Source organism: Myxine glutinosa, chromosome 1, assembly GCF_964187855.1.
Source record: "Myxine glutinosa chromosome 1, kmMyxGlut1.1, whole genome shotgun sequence".
In the NCBI taxonomy this organism is placed as follows: domain Eukaryota; kingdom Metazoa; phylum Chordata; class Myxini; order Myxiniformes; family Myxinidae; genus Myxine; species Myxine glutinosa.
The window spans coordinates 283474005-283494379 of NC_136261.1; the positions used below are offsets into that span (position 1 = coordinate 283474005).

Sequence of the window (20375 nt, forward strand, 5' to 3'; positions counted from 1 at the left end):
ACAATTTTATAGTGTTAAAAGTTCCCAAAAGCATCTTGATCTCCATCATTAGGAAATGGAAATAACAGGGAACTAGCCAGACTCATCCTACAGCTGGCCGTCCTACCAAACTGAGCAATGGGGCAAGAAGGACCTTGGTCAGGGAGGTGACCAAGAACTCAATGACAGAACTACAGATTTCCTTGGCTGAGATGGGGAAACCTGCCGGAAGGACAACAGTCTCTGCAGCCCTTCACAGATATAGGCTTGATGGGAGAGTGGCCAGATGGAAGCCACTCCTGGGAAAAAGGCGTAAGACAGCACATCTGGAGTTTGTAAAAAGGCACGTGAAAGACTGAGAGCATGAGGCAAAATGAGATTAGACAGGTTTGATGTGGTCTGATGAGATTGAAATTGAACTCTTTGGCCTTAATGCAAAGCGCTATGTCTGACGAAACCAAACACAGCTCATCACCCATCTAACACCATCGCCACCGTGAAGCATGGTGGTGGCAGCATCATGCTTATGGGGATGTGGCAGGGACTGGGAGACTTGTAAGGATAGAGGCAACAATGAATGGAGCCAAATACTGGCAAATCGTTGTGGAGACCATGCTTCAGAGTGCAAAACACTTTCAAATGCAGCGAAGCTTTACGTTCCAACAGGAAAATGACCCCAAGCATGCAGGCAAAGCAACACTGGAATGGCTTCAGAACAAGAACGTGAAAGTCCTTGAGTGGCCTAGCCAAAGCCCAGACTTGAATACCATTGAGAATCTGTACAAAGACTTGACGATTGCTGTTCACAGATGCTGCCAATCCAACTAGACAGAGCTTGAGCAAATCTGCAAGGAAGAATGGGAGAAACTTCCCAAATCCAGATGTGAAAAGTTGATAGAGACATACCCAAGAAGACTTGAAGCTGTAATCACCGCCAAAGACGCTTCTACGAAGTATCTACCAGGAGGTTGAATACTTATGTCAGTAAATTGAATATTTCTGTTTCATTTTAAATAATTTTGTAAAAATTTCGAAAAAAAAATTCCACTTTGACATTAATGGGGTATTATGTGTAGGTCAGTGACAAAAAAAATCTAAAAAAAATCCAATTTCAATTTCTGCTGTAACACAATAAAATGTGAAAAAGGCAAGGGGTGTGAATACTTTCTGATGGCAATATATATATATATATATATATATATATATATATATATATATATATATATATACGTATATATAGTTGCGGTTTTGAGAACCCACACTCTTGTAAATAAATATGACATCATTAAAGGGTTAAAGGTCGCACCCCATAGGTAGGCCACAAGCAACACGTAGGCCACCATAGGACTTCAGTTATTTCATTAGTATGTGTTTAGATAAGGCCGTGTTTCCAATAGTTGAATCTGCGTTGTGTCAATCAAATAAGAAGTAGGCCCATTCTGCTCATTTTGCAAAGCCTCCCTCTCCAAGCGACGCCATTACTAAGCGACGCCAAGCGACGCCCTCCAGTCTGCCCATGGCCCTCCCAAATTGTTACGCGCCTCTGCCAGCAGCGTTCGCAGCCTCGCTGGGCTTCCGTCCAAACGCCGCCATAAGCCACGAGGTAAAACCGGAAAAAGTAGGCGGAGCGCCAGGAAGAAGGTGTGGCCACATCACCCAGCCGTCAAAGGCGGAGCCGGTAAGCCCTCACCAGCCAACCAGGGCTGAAGTGACATCGCCGACAGGCGTGGCTTTGGGGCTCGCGGAGTGATCGCTTGGTTGGCTTATATAAGCGCGAACGCAAAGCCCTTTCAGAGGACTTGGAGAACTGCGTCATACGATTGGCATTGTAAAGGACTTACTGGGAAACGCGCGTTGCAAAAGGACTTATGAGATATATGGCGCGCTTCATGAGAGAACTTTTATGGAGGACTGATGCAGTGGCGCTGATTAAAGGAGGACCTTATTAAAGGAGGACTTATCAGAAGAGCGCACCTTTGTGAAGAGATATACGGCGCGCTTGATGAGAGAACTGTCCAAGACGGCGTCGTACGATTGGCGTTGTAAAGGACTGGTTGGAAACGCGCTGTGCGAAAGGACCTTGGAGAGAGGGGGGCGTTTGGCACGAGTGTGCATTTATTACATACGCCATAGGACACCGGCTTCCCCCCGCTATATAATTGTCCGGTCGCGTTCCAACTACCCGCGGAGCTGCCTGCCGGGTTTCGCCCGCCGGACCGGAGCCTGGACTGGAGCCGACTGGTTCCTGGACGCGTTGGTGACCATCCACCATCTACAATCCCCGTGTGAGTGTGTATGTTTGTCCTGGGTATTAAGAATAAGACTGTTTAAGGCTGCCCTGTGTTCTTCATCTTCCTCTTCCTATCCTGTACATTCCTTTCATTTCCTCTTCTCCTTCTTGTACATAATTAATAAACCAATCTTTGTTCTTCCAATTTTCTGGTTTCCTCTTGTCCGATCGCATCCGTCTTTTCTCTCATTGGGTAAACGTGGCACGATTAGGAAGCGCTCAGAATTGGGTTTAGTCATTTGTTAATAGCTCGGATCGCGGATTGCTATCCGCTCGGCATTTTCCATCATATCCGTGGTTCGAGCGGGAGTTATTCCCTTGTTTCTGGCCGGCGTTAGTAATTAGGTAGTAGTGAACCCCGAGGCCTAACAAACCCTACCTAACGCCGCGCCGGGAAGGACGTTATAACTTCCAGGACTCGGGTCAGCCAGATAAAAAGACAAGGGGATTAACCCCCCCTCCCCCCCCTTGATAAGGGGAGAGCCGACGTCCGAGATCCGCAACAATTGGTGGTCAGGAGTTGGGATTTTGAACCTGGCACTAAATTTGTTAGACAAAATTTTGGACACCAATTGTGCTATTGGCCGTAACAATTGGTGTCGGGGAGTGGGATTTGGAACCCGAACCAAATTTTTTATCATCTGAACAAATTTGGTCAAAATTACGAGTGGCCGAAATTTTATTACCATCTAAATTGAATTGTGCCATGGATAGCCAAGGCGATTGGATGCCGGTGGGGGAAATAGAAGAGGAGTTAGAGTTAATCCAGGACCCCCGGGAGGAAGTGGAACAATTGGGAGAGATGGAGGAGGAAAGGAATGAGGGTGCGGCAGTGGGCGCACTGGACGGCAGCAGGGCACACAAAGGCAGGCGGCAGGCGCACAAAATGGCGGCGCCTCGCAAATGGCGGCAAGGGCCGTGCCCGCTGCGCAAATGGGGGTGGGCGACATGCAAGCCTTCATGGCACAAATCAAGGCATGCTTCGTGGTGCAAAGTAAAGAAATAGATGAAAAGATGGACAAATCCAGGGAAGAAATGAAAGAAGGGTTAAATAATTTGGAAAACAAGATGGGAGAAATGAGGGCCGATAGTAAGCAAGTGGGAAACCAAATTGGGGGATTAGACAGCAAATTTTGGGGATTAGACAGCAAATTTGGGGGATTCGACAGCAAATTTGGGGGACTAGACCACAAATTGGGGGGATTAGAAAGCAAATTGGGAGGATTAGAAGACAAATTAGGGGGCCAGTTGGAGGACGTGAATGGCCAAGTCTGAGAAATCAACGAGGGGTCAGCGAGGGAGGAAGCCCAGTATGAAATAAGAGCATCGTGGAAGGATAGAGACCGCAGGTCAGGCGGGAAAGGCACACGGGTATGCGACGGGGTAGCGCGGCTTGAGGAGTGCAGGTTAAGCGAGCTGGAGCAAAGCGAAGTTAAGTGGACCGGGATAGAAATCGCGACTCGGGGGATAGAAAAGCTGGCGACCGCAGAATTAGAAAATGTTATTTTATGTGCACCAGCGGTCGTTGAGCTGAATAAAGAAAATGGAATAATTACAGTCGAAATTGAAATTGGAGAGACGGCAGAGATAGGAATTAAACCGGAGAAAGTGATGGAATGCGCGCAAAGTTTGGATTCACATCGAGATGTCGTGCTGAATAATCAAATAAAGATTTGCAGGTGCGTGTGGAGAAAAGGATCCCGAAGGTAAGCCGAGCTGTATTTGGCGTGAAAAGGTTTGGCGCGAGAGGATTTTTCGCGCGCTTGGGATCCAAACATCGCCCGGGCGCTTGTGGAAGGTCTGTGGAGAGGTGCATGAAAGAGAATGGCGTGCGTGTGAGGAAAAAGTGTGTGCCGAGGCGTGAGTGTGATACAGAGTATGGGAGTGAGAGTGAGAGTGACACAGAGGGTGAGATGGATGGAGAGAGTGTGCGAGGATGCACACCTGAGTTGGTTGTGGCGAGTGTGCGGGGATGCACACCGGAGCGCGTGAATGGGTGTGCGACGAGAGATTGCACACCCGTGGGTAGGTGTGCGCTGAGTGGGTGTGCAGCAAAAGAGTGCACACCCAGGGGTGTTACAGAGGACAGGGGTCCCAGCCACTTTGATTGACAAAATAATAGGAAAAATAGGAATTCTGATCACAAAAAATAGGAGTTTAATAGGAAAAAACTAGGAAGTAATAGCACAGATTTCAGCATTGGAACAACATCGGTAGCTTTATTGCTGCAAGATTTATGCAAATACATGTACATGTATGGGCATGGACACACCCCCAATGAACTTGGGCCCACCCGTCTTAACATCGACAACAAAAACTATGACTTCTTCTTTTTGGCAGCCACCATGGACTCTATCAAAGTCTGCTTTTTCTTCTCCACTTTTCTCTGCGCCTCCCTGGTTTCCACCATACGAGTCTGTGTCTCTTGAATCTTTTTCTGAGCAGACTCAAGCATGGCCTGAGCTACTGCAATTTCAGTCATGTCACCTTTCTTAAGCGCCACCTTAAGCTTTTTATTTGCTTGATCAAGCAGACTGTTGCTAACAGTCAGTGACATCTGCTGAGATGACTCTTTTGCTGCCAGAGATTTCTCTGTTTTCTTCAAGTCCTCGCTCTTACGAGACAGCTCCGCTGCCTTCTCTACAGCAATCTTAGCTGTTCTCTCTCTTTCTTCTTTCTCTTGCCTGGTTTTCTCCCTGGCTTTCTGTTCATCTTCCTTGGCTTTTCGTTCTTCTTCAAGTCTCTGCATATAGTGCATGTGAGCAGAACGTCCTAACGAGAGGAGTCCCTTTGTGACTGGGACCATTTCGGGCCGGTCACCATACAATCTCATGCCATCCATTGTTGCACGGAGACCATTGATTGATGCCTCGCTCAGACTAACTCTCTCCTTGGTGACACTTTTCCCACTGATTGAGAACGCGCGTTCCACGTCACTGTTTCCGTGAGACAGTGCAAGGACAATCCTTATCATTTGTCTCACTTGGGGGAATTTACAGTTTCCCGTACAGCCTTTTAAAGCCAACACTTTTCCCCAGTAACTGTCCACTCTCTTCATGCAGACTTCTCCTTCATTCTCCTGTGTTTCCTGGGACCAGTCAGTAGGAATGGCTTCCTCTTGGTACACCTTCCATTCATCTGCAATGCTGTCACTGTCAATATTCCTCTTCAGCTGTCTGGACAGGCTCTTGGCTGATTCAAGAGACCATGCAGCAGTCCTGTTTTGTGGCTGCAGACATCTGGCATTCTTCAGGATTTTGTTTGTCAATGGAAGCTTCTTTTGTAGGTGTACTATGGCTGCCTGGTAGCACTTCCTCATCCCAAGATACATCCTTTCCCTCTCAGAGACTTTCAACTTAGCGATACACCGTCGGGTATCCTCTCCCACACCCATGGATTCATTCTCCAGCTGGTTTGCAACAATGGAAACATCAAGGTTTGAGATGTCTTTCACAGCATCAACTGAAGGAGTCTTCATAATTCTTCTGATCAGTTTTTTGAGCAGGTCATGGAGTTTGTCATATAGAATGTGCACAAGTGGTTGCTCTGACTGGAAGAAGGTGAGGAACTCTGCAAATGTTGCTGCCAAGAACTTCAGGAAATGCAGTTGAGCTTTTATTTCCGGTCGCTGTAGTTCTGTTTTGATTCTTTTGTACCTGGGTTTAAACATGTCCTTTGGCTGCTGCTTTGGAAGAAATACCAAGAAATACTCTTTGAGAGATTCCCAGATCTCTATCAGCCGCTCCACTGCAGGTCCCAGTGTCAACCACCTGCACTCGACATGCTTCAAAGGCTTTTTTGGAACAGCACCCAATTTATGCTGAATGTCTTGAAAATCAACAGATCTAGCAGCAGAGCCTTTGAACCAGTAGAAAATGTCCACTGCAAGCTCAGTTAGGTTTCCACAGTACTCTGCAAGTCCTTTGGCAAAAGCATTGTGTACTGTATGGAGAGTACATGTCCCTACATCAAGGAGACCAGGGCCCCTGTTGTCGAGAATGGCTTTGTCAATCTGTCTCCACACAGTGGTGCTCACATTAGGCCCATCACTGCCGAGCATGATAATATCCTGAAGCTGCAGTTTCGATTCATCCAAGGCAGAGATTATTTTCCTGGACAAATCTTCTCCAGTTGCATGACCCATGAGGTAAGTTTTGAGGTGAAATACTAATATCTGTTCCTCGGCATCAGACCAATACCGTACACGGATTTCTAGTTGCTTCAAGTTCTGTTTATTGGTGGTTTCATCATACATGAGGCTGAAGCCAGAAGCTGAATTCTTAACATCAGTGACTATCATGTCCTGAAAATAAGGACCTGTGGCTTCGCTAATGAGATATGAAACTTTCGATGAGCTCATTGAGAAACCATCCGGGATAACACCAGGAAACATTGCCTGCAGAAGATCCTTCAAACCGTCACAGGAAGAGTAGCTCAGATTCGAACGAACAACTTTCAATGTCCATAGAAGTTCTGCTTTTGTAATAGCGTCTTTTTTGGACATACAGACTAAAGCTGCACGACTTGGCTCATCTGTAGAAGCTGACCCTGATGCTGAAGCAGATGAAGTTGATGGTTGAACGAATGTCAGCAACGTCTGTGACCCACCCAGCAGTTCCTTCGCACGCTTCAGGTGCCCTTTGTTTTGGGCATGTTGTGTCAGTTGTTTCACACCCTGATTGTCACACCTCACTTCCGAATGGCACAACGAGCAGTAAGCTGAGAACACTGAGGACTTGCTAGGCTGACACCAGTCAGAAAGCCTACATCCATGTCCACTTTTCAACCACTCTGGGTTAAATTTAGTTCTCCCACCAGGCATTATACTGCTGGGAGTATACCTGTCAAAAAGAAAACAAATATGAGATAAGATTAAATGAATTAGCATAGAAAATCCTAACCTGTTAACGCATGAAGTGGAAAGAACTGTGAACCAAACAGTTTTTTTTTTCAAAACTGAAACATAAGTTAGTAAAATAATGAGAACAAACAAAGTAATTTAAAGGCAAATCAACAAATTTCTTACCGGTCTGCAGATTATACCTGAAACAAGAAAGATGATAAATAACATGTCCTAACATGTTTACCACCCGATAATTGCATTTTCTCCACTGCTGAATAGCTTGAACACTAATCTGAGTTCAAGCTAAGCGATGACAATTCAATTATGTATCTTTGGTATTGTTGTTGTACTATCTTCAGAAGATTATGAAACAACAAGACTTTAACAGTCTTTATTGTTTTTTGTTTGTTTGTTTTTTTATTGTCCTACATTGCTTGCATTACCTATTGTGCAGCATTGCGTATGTAAATTTTAATTCTACTGTAATTTTGTTAAAAGCTGAATATGCAACTACCACACGAAAGTATACAGAATTAAGTTGTAATCCCTATTTTGTGTCGTGGTCCTTCTTTATTATCTGCAATTAAATGATGAAATGTGTGAATTGTCGATTGAATTAGTTCTTTGCCAAATACTATTAGTTTTAGGCAAAATACAATCTCATTGTAATAAGCGAAAGATTGAGTTAAACATGTAGTATCAAATGTCAATGTTTAGCAAATTAGTAGAAAAGTTCAATTTCAGGTAGAATCTTTAGGGAAAGGTTGTTAGTAATAACTGAATAACCGCAAAGTTCACAGTTGGTTTTGTTACTCTAAGTAAAGTACAAACCTTAAAAATTGAGCTCAGCTGAACTTTTGAAATAAGACAAAGGACAATGATAATGGTCAAGGTATCATTCAGTCATTCTTCACAAAGTATATGAGATAATCCAAGAGAAATGCGTGATAAACATAGTTATATTATTTTCATCTCATTTTATCTTTTATAATTCTGTTACTGAATAGCATGAAGCACGAATCATAAAGGTAAAACAATTGTTTGGAAGGATATACTTAATGTTAGGACAAAGTCAAAAATAACAATAACATAATATACATAAGATATACATATCATTTCCAGTCGAGATCAATAACAACACGTACTTTACACCATGGTGTAAACGACATGCCTCCACTTCGTACAGTATTTATTTGTGACGTCATCACTGCATACTCAATTTTTCCTCAACACTGCACTTTGTTGAGTCCTCAAAAATGCACTCACCACCTGTGAAATCGATCGAACAAACGGTTTTCGAGAAAAAGACAAAGAGACATATGTTCTTCGGGGATTTGAGCTTAAAGTCGTTTTGGAAATTTGTCTTGCGATTATGGACCCAGAAAGCAATTCCATGGCTGACGATTGGTATAGGAATGTCTGTTCTGACGCTTAGATACAGAAATTCTACTAATTAATATATCAATTTAAATTTTGGAACATTGAGGGTTAAAAAATAGGAAAAATAGGAATTTCCACCAAAAAATAGGAGATTTATAGGATCCTATTAAAAAGTAGGAATAAATAGGAAAAATAGGAGGGCTGGGACCCCTGAGAGGATGTAACCAGAGAGTGTGCGAGTAGAATGAGTGCGCAAGAATGTGCGCGAGAGTGTGTAGTAAGGGAGTGTATGGGATGTGTGAGTGTGGGAAGAGTCGCGTGTGGATGTGAGAAGGCGACTCGCGCATCAACGCTGACCGGGGCAGCGCTTAGGCTGACGGATAGCCGACGCAAGCTCTCGGGGCATGGTGCGTTTTGTGTGCTGCGGGGGCTGGCGGGGATCGTTGCCGCGGCGCTTTTGCAAGGAGCGCCGTGCACGATTCGGGCCGGGCTCCGCCCTGTATGGTCGGTGCCGCGTCGTAGCGGCGAGCGGCACGATTCCGGGGTAGAAAGGCCAGGTGAAACCTTCACCCCCTGGCGGGCACGGTGCTCCGACCGGGGGAGGTTGGGTCATCGGGCCGGAGACCGAAGGGCTCTGCGCCGAGATGGACCTTGGAACCTCGGCCCGAGTATGCCTCCTCCCCAGAATCGTAAATGCCGGATGGACCCAACCTACAGGAGACAGACCACCAGCATGCATTGCCGGCTTTTCGAAGCCGAGCAGTAAGAATGTATTCCCGCACGAGAGGCTCAAGAATAGTGGACATTTAGTAGTCGTAATGGCGATAGTGATGTAGAGGGATGGTCGCTCTACCACCCCTCACATTTTTTGGGGGGGCAAAGGAGCTATAGTTTTATGGGGTTTGGCGGCGAGAGCTAGCCCGGGAGGGTTAGGATAATGTTAGGAATTTTGAAAGATGACCATAGGTGACTGAGGTTTAAGTAGTGACAATTGTACAGGTAGTGGGGACGTAGAGTAGAGTAGTTGGATGATAACGACGGGGGATGTGCGTAGTATAAGGGATGACAGGGGAAGCACCAGTATTAGGGGAAATAGTTAGATTAAATGATGCTGTGTGTATGAGCTTGATGTTTAGGGTGAAATGAGGAATTGGAATGAGAGTCTTGCTGGTGAGCATGTTGAAATGAGGAATTGAGGTGGGAAAATTTGAACGCATGAGGCAATGCTCGAGAGAGATGTGTGTGTGTGTGAAAGTGTATGAATGGAGTATTGAGGATGTGTGTAATTGTGTATTGAGTGCATTGACTTGCATGGTATGCAAGTGGAGATTTGGGGTGTATGGAAACAGGTGTGTGGAATAAATGGTGTGGAGTGAGTATTGTGAGATGAGTGGAGTAGAGTGCATGGTGCGAAGGAGTGGATGAGGGAAGGATGGACCCCTTCACGAGTACCCCGGGAGGGTAGTTTAAAGTTAGGTAGAGGGAGCAGGTAAATTTGGTGGATATTGACATCTGTGGTGCGGATCGTAGCAGAGTACTGCTTGGATGGGTGCATAAGTGTATGGAATGACTGGGCGTGTGAGCCTGTTAGTGCGTATGGTTGGTTGAACACTCCGCCACTGGTAGTCTGTCGGCCAGGTGAGGCCGCAGGTAGGCTCTGGGAGCCAGGTAGTGTTGAGTAGAGTTCAGCGGGGCCCGAGGATCCCAGGAGAGGACCCGGGTAGCCCAATGCCAGAGAGGGCAGTAGTGGGGTGAGAGAGCCAGGAGGGCCTTCCCCAGGTAGGTTAGGGTGAGGAGCTAGGCAAGCTCGGGTGGTGACGTTCAGTGGCAGAGGTGCGCAGGTAAGTAGGACCTGCTAGGAGAGCCACATGACCCAGCCCCGAAATTGGTGAGCACCACAGGGATGGTCAATGGGAATTGGTTTCTAGAACCGCATCGTGTAATGATGGCCAATGGATTGGCAGGGCAAGACCCCGGGTAGTTAAAGTGTTAATGTCAATTAGAGGATAGATAGGAGAAAATCTCTTCGCACCATCCGCATCCACTCACCGAGGGTGATAGAACTCCACACCAGGTTTTGGCAGATGTTTGGAATGAAAGACGCATCTTGACATGGGTGAGACATTGTGTGGTTATTCCATCTCTTCCTCCTTAGGAGGGATTGATGAGGAATTTGGATTAGGGGAGATATGGGGGACGTGACAGTAGAGACGAATGGGTAAAGTCATAAATTGTGTAAATACGGGGTAGGGGCAAGGGTAGAGTAGGTGACATGGGGGGTGACGAACGCTAGGGACGAGCTTTCTCAGCTCGCTCTCCCGCGCCCTTCATGTCGCATTGCCTTGTGATTACATGTACCCTTGCACCCTTGCCCCCTGCTAACCTCTGCTTTGTCATCCTTCCCCATTCATGGACCATGGTCTTTTGTGTCCGAGGGGAGTGTGCAGGTGCCCTGAATTATGCTGCCTGCACCTTGCTGCCTGCATGCCTGCCTGCACCGGTACACCCTATGGACCACACGTTCTGTGGCCTGGCATTTATGGACCACACGTTCTGTGGCCTGGCACTTATGGACCACACGTTCTGTGGCCTGGCATCTCTGCTGGGGCAGACCTTTGCTGCCAGCCGTATCTGGCTTGCAGACCACTGTTTTAAGTGGCACCAATGCCCAGCAGTGGACCACCTGAGTTGGCCCTGCTGGCCATAAAATAAATAAAAAGCGGACGCGGTTTGTGCCCCTTTTATTAATTAACATCAAGCAAGAACATCAAGCCAGAAGCCAAGATACATCGGCCCAGCAGCACAGGAAGCAGCAGAAGATATCAATCATTTAAAAATGTTTGTTTTGTGCATCTTTGGTGCTTTTTGTGCATTTTTTTGGTGCTGGTGCTTTATGGTGCATTTTTTTTTTGGTACATATGGGTATGGTGTATCGGTCTTATCAAACCCAGTTCCATATTTCCTGGCTCTTATCAAATTGCTCAAAAGTGCTCTGCTCAAATATTCCTCTTATCAAAATCTCCCTGCTTTTTCCCACAAAGACAGGTCCTGGGTTCTAGTTTTGTAAATAATTAGTCGTCTTGTAAATAATGCTCCCCACTGGCTTAAATGTTTAGTTTGAGAATAATTCCGTAATTCGGTTAATTGTGGGCGTGAGTCAGTTAGATATGACGCAACGCAGCAGGAGGGACATATCTAGTGTTAAAACTGTCGCACTCAGGGCAGTAGGTTAAAAGTAGAGGGTAACCACACCTCAGTGTCACACTAATTTAAAAGATAGTCCTATTGTTTCGGCTCGGGAGGAGCCTGGAAAAAGGGGGGGGGGGGGGGTGGGATGCAGTGTTGCGGTTTTGAGAACCCACACTCTTGTAAATAAATATGACATCATTAAAGGGTTAAAGGTTGCAACCTATAGGTAGGCCACAAGCAACACGTAGGCCACCATAGGACTTCAGTTATTTCATTAGTATGTGTTTAGATAAGGCCGTGTTGCCAATAGTTGAATCTGCGTTGTGTAAATCAAATAAGAAGTAGGCCCATTCTGTTCATTTTGCAAAGCCTCCCTCTCCAAGCGACGCCATTACGCGCCCTCCAGTCTGCCCATGGCCCTCCCAAATTGTTACGCGCCTCTGCCAGCAGCGTTCGCAGCCTCGCTGGGCTTCCGTCCAAACGCCGCCATAAGCCACGAGGTAAAACCGGAAAAAGGGGGCGGAGCGCCAGGAAGAAGGTGTGGCCACGTCACCCAGCCGTCAAAGGCGGAGCCGGTAAGCCCTCACCAGCCAACCAGGGCTGAAGTGACATCGCCGACAGGCGTGGCTTTGGGGCTCGCGGAGTGATCGCTTGGTTGGCTTATATAAGCGCGAACGCAAAGCCCTTTCAGAGGACTTGGAGAACTGTGTCATATGATTGGCATTGTAAAGGACTTACTGGGAAACGCACGTTGCAAAAGGACTTATGAGATATACGGCGCGCTTGATGAGAGAACTTACCGGAGGACTGATGCAGTGGCGCTGATTAAAGGAGGACCTTATTAAAGGAGGACTTATCGGGAGAGCGCACCTTTGTGAAGAGGTATACGGCGCGCTTGATGAGAGAACTGTCCAAGACGGCGTCGTACGATTGGCGTTGTAAAGGACTGGTTGGAAACGCGCTGTGCGAAAGGACCTTGGAGAGAGGGGGGCGTTTGGCACGAGTGTGCATTTATTACATACGCCATAGGACACCAGCTTCCCTCCGCTATATAATTGTCCGGTTGCATTCCAACTACCCACAGAGCTGCCTGCCGGGTTTCGCCCGCTGGACCAGAGCCTGGACTGGAGCCGACTGGAGCCTGGACGCGTTGGTGACCATCCACCATCTACAATCCCTGTGTGAGTGTGTATGTTTGTCCTGGCTATTAAGAATAAGACTGTTTAAGGCTGCCCTGTGTTCTTCTTCTTCCTCTTCCTATCCTGTACATTCCTTTCATTTCCTCTTCTCCTTCTTGTACATAATTAATAAACCAATCTTTGTTCTTCCTATTTTCTGGTTTCCTCTGGTCCGATCGCATCCGTCTTTTCTCTCATTGGGTAAACGTGGCACGATTAGGAACCGCTCAGAATCGGGGTTCGTCATTTGTTAATAGCTCGGATCGTGGATTGCTATCCGCTCGGCATTTTCCATCATATCCGTGGTTCGAGCGGGAGTTATTCCCTAGTTTCCGGCCGGCGTTAGTAATTAGGTAGTAGTGAACCCCTAGGCCTAACAAACCCTACTTAACGCCGCGCCGGGAAGCACGTTATAACTTCCAGGACTCGGGTCGGCCAGATATAAAGACAAGGGGATTAACCCCGCCCCCCTCCCCCCCTTGATAAGGGGAAAGCCAACGTCCGAGATCCGCAACAATATATATATATATATATATATATATATATATATACACACACACACACACACACACACACACACACACACACACACACACACACACACACACACACACACACACACACACACACACACACACACATACACACACACACACACACACACACACATACACACACACACACATACACAAACACATACACAAACAATTTTCATAATGTAAAGTGTGAACAATAGGACAGATGATAATGCCATCATTCAAATCACAAAAGGGTTCATTGAGTGGGAATAGTATTTTGGTGCTTGTATAATTTCGGTCATTCACAGGATGAAGATTTCAGGACTTACCGGAGCATGCAGATCGTGGGAGATGGGAGTGAAGTTCATATTTGATAGGTTCAGGAAGGATTGGGAATGGGATGCAGAAGGGAAGGGGCTGATGAAAATAATGTTGGCAGACTATGATTTATCAAAATTATATTTCCACTGGTTCACTTTCCCTACCTGTGGTAGGACTAAAGCTGATTCTGAGCTGGATAAAGTTGTAATGTTATTTAGGATAAGGCTCATAGAGAATGAAATGGGGTATCAGAATGTTCACTGAACAGAAGAAAAATGAAGTTACAAAGCAAAACATATGAAAAAGAAAAAGCAAATTGAAAAATCACGATAAAGAATGTGAAATACGAGGCAACATCAAAGGTCTGTATAACAAACAATGGCTTGAATTTTGCTGAATGATGCATACACTGCCATTGTTGATCTTAGATCATCATTATAAATTTTTGTCACAAACACTTTTTGGGGGTGTTCACATGTGACCAAGGTACTAAGAATCTTATTTTTTTTCCTTTGGTGCACAGTAAAAAAAAATGTGGCATTGACATAGTGCTTGCTCTGTAACTCTTATTGTCATGAAATACATTTTCATGAATTGAATTGTACCAAATTTTCTTGAAATTAATTGTACCAAATTTTCTTGAATTGAATTCTACCAAATATTCTTGAATTTAATTGCACCAAATTTTCTTGAATTGAATTACACCATTACTCCAGTACAATTTCGAGTTATCGATTCTATAATTGGTTACCAAAGTGAAGTGAAACTTTTCATACCAAAATGAAAACAACTGGTACTTGTCAAAAAGAACAACACCAAAAAAGCAGTGGTATGCGGCGTTTGCAGTGCACTTACCTTAGGTGTGGGGCAGGATGCTGTGGAAAACCGGGATGTGGAGTGTGCACGTGGAGATTCAGAGGGAGTGCTGCTTAATGAGGCACTCTCTCGTGGGAATGCTTGGACGCCCCGTGACACTATCCCTTCTGGAATCTGCTGAATTCCATTTAACAATGAAACAAGAAGGGCAGCCAAAAAAAAGAAAAAAAAGAAATAAACTAGGATGAAAATATCGCAACAATAATGAATTGCATCATACAATTGACTAACATAAACAGTCAACCCTCGTTAATCCGACCCCGTTTAATACGGGAATCTCGCTATTCAACCAAAACATCAAGTAACAGATTTCCACCATTCATTTTATCCCTTGGCATTGGGTGCTGGGAACAAAGTAGTCCGGATTAACGAGGGTTGACTGTATATGCGAATGTGTTACAAACCTGTGGCATATGGATGAATACTTTTAAATTCATTTTTATTCAGACAGAATTTTCTCTAAGACTGGCAGATCACCACCTTCAATAATTCAGTTGGCTACATTTATTTTTATATCTTAAAGTATTTAACTCATGAATTGCCAAGATTTTTATACTTTATCTTTTCGTATGTCAAGAGCAAGCAATCATATGCTATTAGATTTTACAGGCCTCACACTCACCTCACTGGACTAGCATTACATGTATCATCGGAAAAAGGTGATGTATCAATCACATTGTACCCAACTGTGCATGAATACAACATCATTATTCGGTATTCCCTCTGTTGTAGGAATTACGAAACAACTTCATGTCTCACATTTCTTGACAGATAATATTTGTATGAATTTTAAAATAAAAAAACAAGTAGGGAAGAATAGAAATAATCGTTTTACTTCATAAACTAAATGAATTGATAATGTGCGAGTACATTATTATTCTCTATTTTTGCCTTAATTACAATGAAGAATGTGGTACAACCCTAATCCCACATTTTAACAGATTTACAGACTCGGCATTTAATATGGAATATTTTTTTTGTGGGGGTGAATTTACTTTTCAAGATATCTTAGAACCAAAAGTTCATTGGAATTATGTTGAAATTATTCTAGATTTTGTGAATGTGACCTGTAAAAGAAACAAAAACCACATTTGACATTTCGAAACAAATAAATTGATCCTTGAAAGTGATGGAAACTGATATCGAACTCAATTCATGGACAGTACTGTGTTAAACTTCTGTACGTTTTCCAGAAGTATCTCTTTATTTTGCACATTAGCCAAATTTTTTTTTGACAAAAACAAAAGTTAAATTACGACTGGGATGACAGACAGTAAAATTACAGTTCAGTACTTCGTGTAACCCCCACAAGCATTCAGGAGAGCACGTACACGTTGAGGCATGCTGTTCATGAGATTTGCCAAGGTTTGGACAGGAATCGCTTGCCATGCAGTGACAATAGCCTGCTGCAATTCACGCACAGAGGTAGGCTGCTGGTCCAAGTTGTCGATTTGACGCGTTAATTCTGCCCACAAGTTCTCTATCGGATTCATATCCAGGGACATGGCAGGCCACTCCATATGCTCTACACCACGGTCAGCAAGAAAGTGTTGGATCATGCGAGCACGATGAGGCCGTGCATTGTCATCTTGGAAGACAAAGTTTCCTCGAAAGGCTGCACGAGCAAATGGAAGCAATGTTTCTTCCAGAATGGCCCTGTACTTGAACTGGTTCAGGTTTCCATTCAGAACAACCAGGTCAGTTTTGCCCCCTGCATGAAAAGCAGCCCAAACGGTCACCCCACCACCTCCAGCTTGGACTCTTGGCACTATACAATCTTTGTTGTAGGCTTCATGCACTTGTCTGCGCACTCGGACACGGCCATCTTGACGATAGACCAGAAATCTAGACTCGTCACTGAAGATCACATGATTCCAGTGTCCTGGCTGCCATTGACGGTGCTCCCTGGCCCACTGCAATCGGCGCTGGCGGTGTTGTCTGGTCAGGCGTGGCTTTCTCAGGGGACGCCTGGCACGATAGCCTGCTTGAACCAGTCATTGGTTGACTAGCCTTCTGGATGCAGGCACATTTGTCAGTTGCTGCCACTCAGCCCTAAGCCGATTAGCTGACTTGGTTCGGCCATTGCGGACTAACCGGTGCAGCTGGCGATCATCCCTCCTTGTGGTTCTGCGGGGATGTCCTGGCCTCGGTATTGGAGTAGGGACACCCCTCTGAGCATTTCGTTTCAGGATATTTGACACCTGACCTTGAGTGATGCCATACTGCCGAGCAATAGCACGCTGTTTCATGCCGTAATTTCGTAAAGCCGCCACTCTATGACAAACAGCATTGTCGAGTTGACGGACCATCTCCAGAGGAAGCGGCAATAACTTTTGGAGACGTGCAGCAGTTGTTTTCCACTAATACAGAATGCAACAACCCTTGTATACCCGACTGTGATGCCAATCATCAAATGCACCTTTTCTGTACATTTTGCCACGCCACCTGTGATATAATCCTGTTGTTGACTTCTTGCTGCGACAGACAATCAGTGACATGGTTCTTTTAACAAATAAATCACCAAAGTGTAAAAGAAACTCACCAGATTGATATACTGAGTTAAGAAAGTAAACCCAAGTCAAGAAAAAAAATAATTCCATATTAAATGCCAAGTCTGTATATGATGTAGATTGTAAACACACTATAACTCTTCAATAAACAGTAATCTAGAAGAAATTGCGACTTAATTTGAACAATTCAAGTTTGAATCCCTTACTTTATTGTCAATGCCATTAAAAAATTGTATTTTCATTCATCAATGTGAGAACAAAAAATACCTGATGCATTAAACAAAAATAACTGTTCTGATATATCTATCAGGACAGTGGATGGAACTGGGTCATCATTTCTGAGACTAAATTTTTTTATTTCAGAAAAAAGGTTGTTGGTAATTTTGTCTTTGCTGTTTGTTATTGTAAACCTATAAATGTAAGGCAATATAATGGTTTAAAGTCAAATGAAATAAATCACTATGTTTTTATTTGGTTTATTTTGTGGAATACAAATGTGATACATGAGCATATAATTACTCTTGTTTGTGTATTTTTGTAAGGAAACAATTTTTGTTTATTATTTTTATTTGTACAAGCAAATAGCACCTGTCACTTTGCTGACGGAAATATTAATGGGGGGGGGGGGGGGGGGGCGTCAATCTCATGACGTACCACTTTCTATCTTGAACAGCTGCCTTGAAGATATTGAGGGAAGAATAGGACTCGACAAGGGAAGAATAGGACTCGACAAGGGAAGAATAGGACTCGACAAGGGAAGAATAGGACTCGACAAGGGAAGTTGTTTAAACAGACAAGAGAAAAGAGGAAAAAACGAGTGGAGGTGAGCAGTGAGCCTGGAATTTTAGGAGTTCAACAAGAAGAGGATTACTGGCTGACTATGTGTACCCTACAAAAACCTGGAAGGGACAGGGCCAAGAGAGGGCAGAGGGTGCAAGCCAAAAAGGAGCTGGTAGAATACAGAGAGGCCACCAAACTGTTTTGTGATGTGTCTGAATTGCGATGTATCCACCAAACTATGTATCACCACCATCTCTTATCTTCCCCCATCCAAAACCTTGATCTTTTCTACCCCCGCTAATTTCACCCCAAATCCACTTTTTTGAAATATCAACTTCTTTCCTGGAAGTCCTTGGTGTCCTTGTGTTTTATACTTCTCCCACCCTCCTCCCCCTTCCCACGCCTCCTCCCCCCAAGCCCTCTCCCTCCGACACATCTCCCGATGTCCCTGCTCTCAAATGTTGTGTTTGTGTGCTTCCCCTTCTCTCCCCATCTTGTCTACCGCTCCCTCTTTTTATATATTTTGTTTTTTTGTGATAGTGATATATGTGATATATTTTTAATATATTTATGATTATTTGATATATTTGATATATTTTTGCAATATTTGCAAGCAATATTTGATATATTTTTGATATATTTTTCATTATAGATATGTGATATATTTTTGTGATTTTTTTTTGTGATAAATGTTAGCTCTTTCACGAGCCTCGATTCTGTATACAAATCAAACAACAACAACAAAAAACTGTTAGATTATATCTCGGAGTTCTATGGGCAGTTCCTTGGACTTCATGGTGGAGTTTCTGTCTGATATGCACTGTCAACTATGGGACCTTATATAGAAAGGTGTGTTGCATTCAAAATCATGTCCAATCAATTGAATTGGTCACAGATGGACTCCAATCAGGTTGTAGAGACATCTCAAGAATGATCAAAGAAAATTGGATGCACGTGTGCTCAATTTGGAGTGTCATAGCAAAGGGGTTGAATCCTTATTGACTCAAGCCATTTCAGCTTTTCATTTTTAAGTACTTTGTAAAAATTTCTATAAAAAAAAAAAAAGAATCCACTTTGACATTATGGGGCATTATGCGTAGATCAGTGACAAACAAAAATCTCAATTTAATCCTTTATAAATTCAGGCTGTAACACAACAAAATGTGAAAAGGTCAAGAGGTGGGAATACTTTCAGTGGCACTGTATAAGGTCCCACAGTCGATCATGTCTGAGCAGAAACTCCACCATTAAATTCAAGGAACTGTCTAGAGGAACCCTAACAATTAGTGTTTACAACGAGTGGGTCTACAACAACAACAAGTTTACAACAATTTCCCCCTTTTTTAGTGGGGTTGTCGAATGCTGGTGGTCCATAAGGGTCCATCCATTGCCTCATTTTAGTGCAAACCCAAACATTCCATATCTGTTTTTCTTTCTATCTCTTTTTAGGATGTCCTATTGGCTTTCTTCCTTCAACCACAAACTTTATTGCTTTCTTCACAGCTTCATCTTCTGACCTTCATTGCAAATGACAATACCAACCAAGTCTTCTCTTCGTAAGTTTTTCTTCACTAGTCTTGATTTTTATTCTCTTCCTGATCTCTGAGCTCAGAATTCTTTCTTTCACAGAAAACCCATTCATCCATTGTATCATTATCATCTCATTGCCAAAGTTCTGCTTCCATAAATCAATACTGGTCTGATACAGGCTTTATGAGCTTTATAAATTTTATATGTAATGGAATGTTTCTGTGCTTCATCATACCACTGAATTATTTTCACTTATTCCAGGCTGACCTTATTCTTGATCCAATGGCTAATTCTGCTCCTCATGATGCCTCTATCATGTCTCCAACATCACAAAAAAATTTCACTTTTGCTCAAATAAATTCTGAGCTCAGGAGGCTTGAGAGAATAGGCAGGCATGCCTGATAACAGCGAGTCACATTAATCCAAGCAGAGTGTATGAAAGTATTAGTCGTCCTTTGATTTATGCATTGACCGAATTTGGCCAATATCGTGCAGGTGGGAGAAATCAATTTATAGATTTTATCAATGTCAGTAATAGAGGAAAGAGTTGGGTCCGTTGTGACACCCAGGTTTGGAACTGTAGAAGCAGATAGCCATTGATGATTCCCAAGTTTTACAATCTGGAATTGAAGCTTTTGAATGATGGATGAGGGGCACAGGACCATGGACCAGCCTATCAGTCTTAGCAGCATTGAGTTGGAGAAAGTTCATGGACATCAATATTTGATTTTCAGAGACAGGAATTCTGAATTGCAGAAGAAAGTAAGTCATCAGGTTCAATGGACACTGGACAGGTATATCTGGGTATCATAAACTTAACATTGAAAGCTGATATTGAAATTCCATAAAAAATTCCATTAATCAAGTGAATGAGCCTGGCGTTGGCTTAGCGGCTAGGGTGCCAGTTTAGGATCCTAGGATCCTGGGTTCGAACCCCGGTCGATCACCGAATTAACGCCAGGGGGGTTGACTCAGCCTGTC

At 44.0% G+C, this 20375-nt stretch overlaps 1 protein-coding gene across 5 annotated transcripts in view; it reads right to left on the reverse strand.

The window, feature by feature from the left end:
• GPHN (gephyrin) overlaps positions 1-20375 on the reverse strand; it is a 327486-nt gene that overhangs the window by 119128 nt on the left and 187983 nt on the right. For 4 of the 5 annotated variants that reach the window (XM_078767054.1, XM_078767066.1, XM_078767060.1 and 1 more), the window contains exon 8: positions 14554-14691. In XM_078767054.1, the coding sequence (XP_078623180.1) occupies positions 14554-14691 (138 nt within the window). The remainder of the gene's footprint in view (positions 1-14553; positions 14692-20375) is intronic. The other variant, XM_078767069.1, reaches the window with a different exon arrangement.